The 2,500-nt window shown below is 47.8% G+C and overlaps 1 protein-coding gene across 4 annotated transcripts in view; it reads left to right on the top strand.

Moving 5' to 3' along the window:
• The window catches only part of LOC134459304 (neuropilin-2-like), a 151,437-nt gene that overhangs the window by 95,208 nt on the left and 53,729 nt on the right, over window positions 1–2,500 (top strand). For all 4 annotated transcript variants that reach the window (XM_063211616.1, XM_063211615.1, XM_063211614.1 and 1 more), the window contains exons 9-10: window positions 420–595; window positions 2,007–2,183. In XM_063211616.1, coding sequence (XP_063067686.1) covers window positions 420–595; window positions 2,007–2,183 — 353 coding nt within the window. The remainder of the gene's footprint in view (window positions 1–419; window positions 596–2,006; window positions 2,184–2,500) is intronic.

Below are 2,500 nucleotides of genomic sequence, written 5' to 3'. Positions count from 1 at the left end.
CCTCCCCCTCTCTCTGCCCCACTCTCTCTCTCTCTCTCTCTTTCTGTCTGTATCTTACTTTATCTGTCTCATTCTCTCCTGCGTCTTGCTTTCTATCCTTCTATCTACCTCTTGTTCTATCGCTCTCCCTCTCTATCTCTCTCCATCACTCCCTCTTTTCTCTCCCTTCCTCACTTTCTCTCTCTCTTCTCTTGTTTTCTCTCTCTTTCTTCTTTTTCTCCCATCTACTCTCTCGCCATCTCTCTTTCCCTGCTGCATCTCTCTCTCTCTCTCTCTCTCTCTCTCTCTCTCTCTCTCTCTCTCTCTCTCTCTCTCTCTCTCTCTCTCTCTCTCTCTCCCATTCATCTCTCACTCCCTCCCTCCACCTTTCTCTTTTTCCCTCCCTCCCTTCTCTCTCTATTCCCTCCATTCCTCCTCAGATGCTCCTTGCTCTGAGCTGCAGGGGATGCTCTCGGGCCAGCTAGCCGACTCCCAGATCTCGGCCTCGTCCACGCGAGACCTCCACTGGACGCCCAGCTCCGCGCGCCTGGTGGCCAGCAGGTCCGGCTGGTTCCCCCAGCCCACGCAGCCCCTGTCCGGGGAGGAGTGGCTGCAGGTATGGGTCTGGGTATGGGTCTGGGTGCCGGTGTGGGTGTGGGCAGGGTGCGATTTGTAGGGGGGTATGGGGGGGATTGTCCCCTCTTCTGGTTTTGGTATTGTCACTTTTTCTACATGATTTTAATCGCAGTTTAATGTAACTCCATTGATATCGCTTGAAACCTGAAACATATCCCCCCCTCTGGTTTCCTAACAAATCGCACCCTGGGTGTGGGTGTGGGTGTGGGTGTGGTTGCCTGTGTGTGTGTGTGGTTGCCTGTGTGTGTGTGTGTGTGTGTGTGTGTGTGTGTGTGTGTGTGTGTGTGTGTGTGTGTGTGTGTGTGTGTGTGTGTGTGTGTGTGTGTGTGTGTGTGTGTGTGTGTGTGTGTGTGTGTGTGTGTGTGTGTGTGTAATGTAATGTAAAGAAATATTTTTCTCCCAATTGAATGAAACCATAAAAAAAACTCAAGATTTTTTTATTTGAACTTGGTGAGCCGAAGCTGAAAAGCTTCAGTGTAATGTGATGTAATGCAATATAGCCTAGCAATTTTGTGTGTGGCTTTCCAAGTAGACTTTCGATAAAAGAGTCAGTGTACAGTAATGTAATGTAATCAGGGCTCTAAATTAACAACCAGCCAAATGCTAGTAAAATTCCAGTTTGGCTGATATGAATGACTGTGATTAGTGATTTGGATGGTGATGAAAAAAAACTCTGGATGTTGATTGGTGATGAAAAAAGCTCTGAATGCAATATTTAATTCTCTGGTGGACATGGGCCACCTGAAGATGGCTGTTGATAAAAGCATCAACCAAGAGTAATGTATGTGTGTGTGTATAATGGAGCAACTTTGAATAAACGTATTTTACAGTTTCATTACACTTAGCTGATGCTTTTATGATTTCCAAAGCAGATTACAGGTTGCAGTCCCTGGAGCAATGTGGGGTTAGGTGCCTTGCACAAAGGCACTGAAGCCATGGATGGAGGTGTAGGGAGGATGGGCAAGGGTGGGATTCGAACTTGCAACCCTCTGATCTTAAAGTGATACTGTCCCATTTTTGGAAATAAGCTTATTTTACACCTCCCCTGGAGTTAAATAATGGGGTTTTACCTTTCTCCTATACTTTCAACTGTTCTCCGAGTATGGCGGTGTAAATTTTACCTCCATGCTAGCAATTAACAATGAGTCCTATGAGACCAGCTGGCGGCTAACTGGTTTCATAGGAGTCAATGTTAACTGCTAGCTTAAAGGAAAAATTTGCACTGCCATACCGTGAGAACGGTTGGAAGTATAGGAGAACGGTAAAACCCTATTATTTAACTCAAGGGGAGGTGTAAAATAAGCTTATTTCCAAAAATGGGACAGTATCACTTTAAGTCCATGTCCCTAACCACTCGACCATGTCTAAACCCATGTATTTTGCATTGGCAGGTGGACCTGGGCCAGCTGAAGACGGTGCGGGGCATCATCACCCAGGGGGCCCGCAGCAGCGAGAGTGGGGGGGCCAGTGCCGACAACAAGGCCTTCGTCAGGAAGTACCGCCTGGCCCACAGCCTCTCCGGCAAGGACTGGAACTGGATCATGGACAGCAAGACCAGCATGCCAAAGGTGTGTGTTAGTGTGTGTGTGTGTGTGTGTGTGTGTGTGTGTGTGTGTGTGTGTGTGTGTGTGTGTGTGTGTGTGTGTGTGTGTGTGTGTGTGTGTGTGTGTGTGTGTGTGTGTGTGTGTGTGTGTGTGTGTGTGTGTGTGTGTGTGTGTGTGTGCATGCATGTGTGTGAGTGTGTGTGTGTGTGTGTGTGTTTGTTTTGGATGTGTGTGTTTCGGAAGATGCGGGGGTATTTGATGTGTGTGTATGTGTGTGTGTGTGAGAGAGAGAGAGGGGGGGGGGAGGTGGAATGCCCCTTTAACCTTTCATCTCTTTTCTC

Source organism: Engraulis encrasicolus, chromosome 12 (genome assembly GCF_034702125.1).
Source record: "Engraulis encrasicolus isolate BLACKSEA-1 chromosome 12, IST_EnEncr_1.0, whole genome shotgun sequence".
In the NCBI taxonomy this organism is placed as follows: domain Eukaryota; kingdom Metazoa; phylum Chordata; class Actinopteri; order Clupeiformes; family Engraulidae; genus Engraulis; species Engraulis encrasicolus.
Note: the sequence above shows the minus strand (reverse complement) of the source record. Positions and strands in the feature narration are given on the sequence as shown.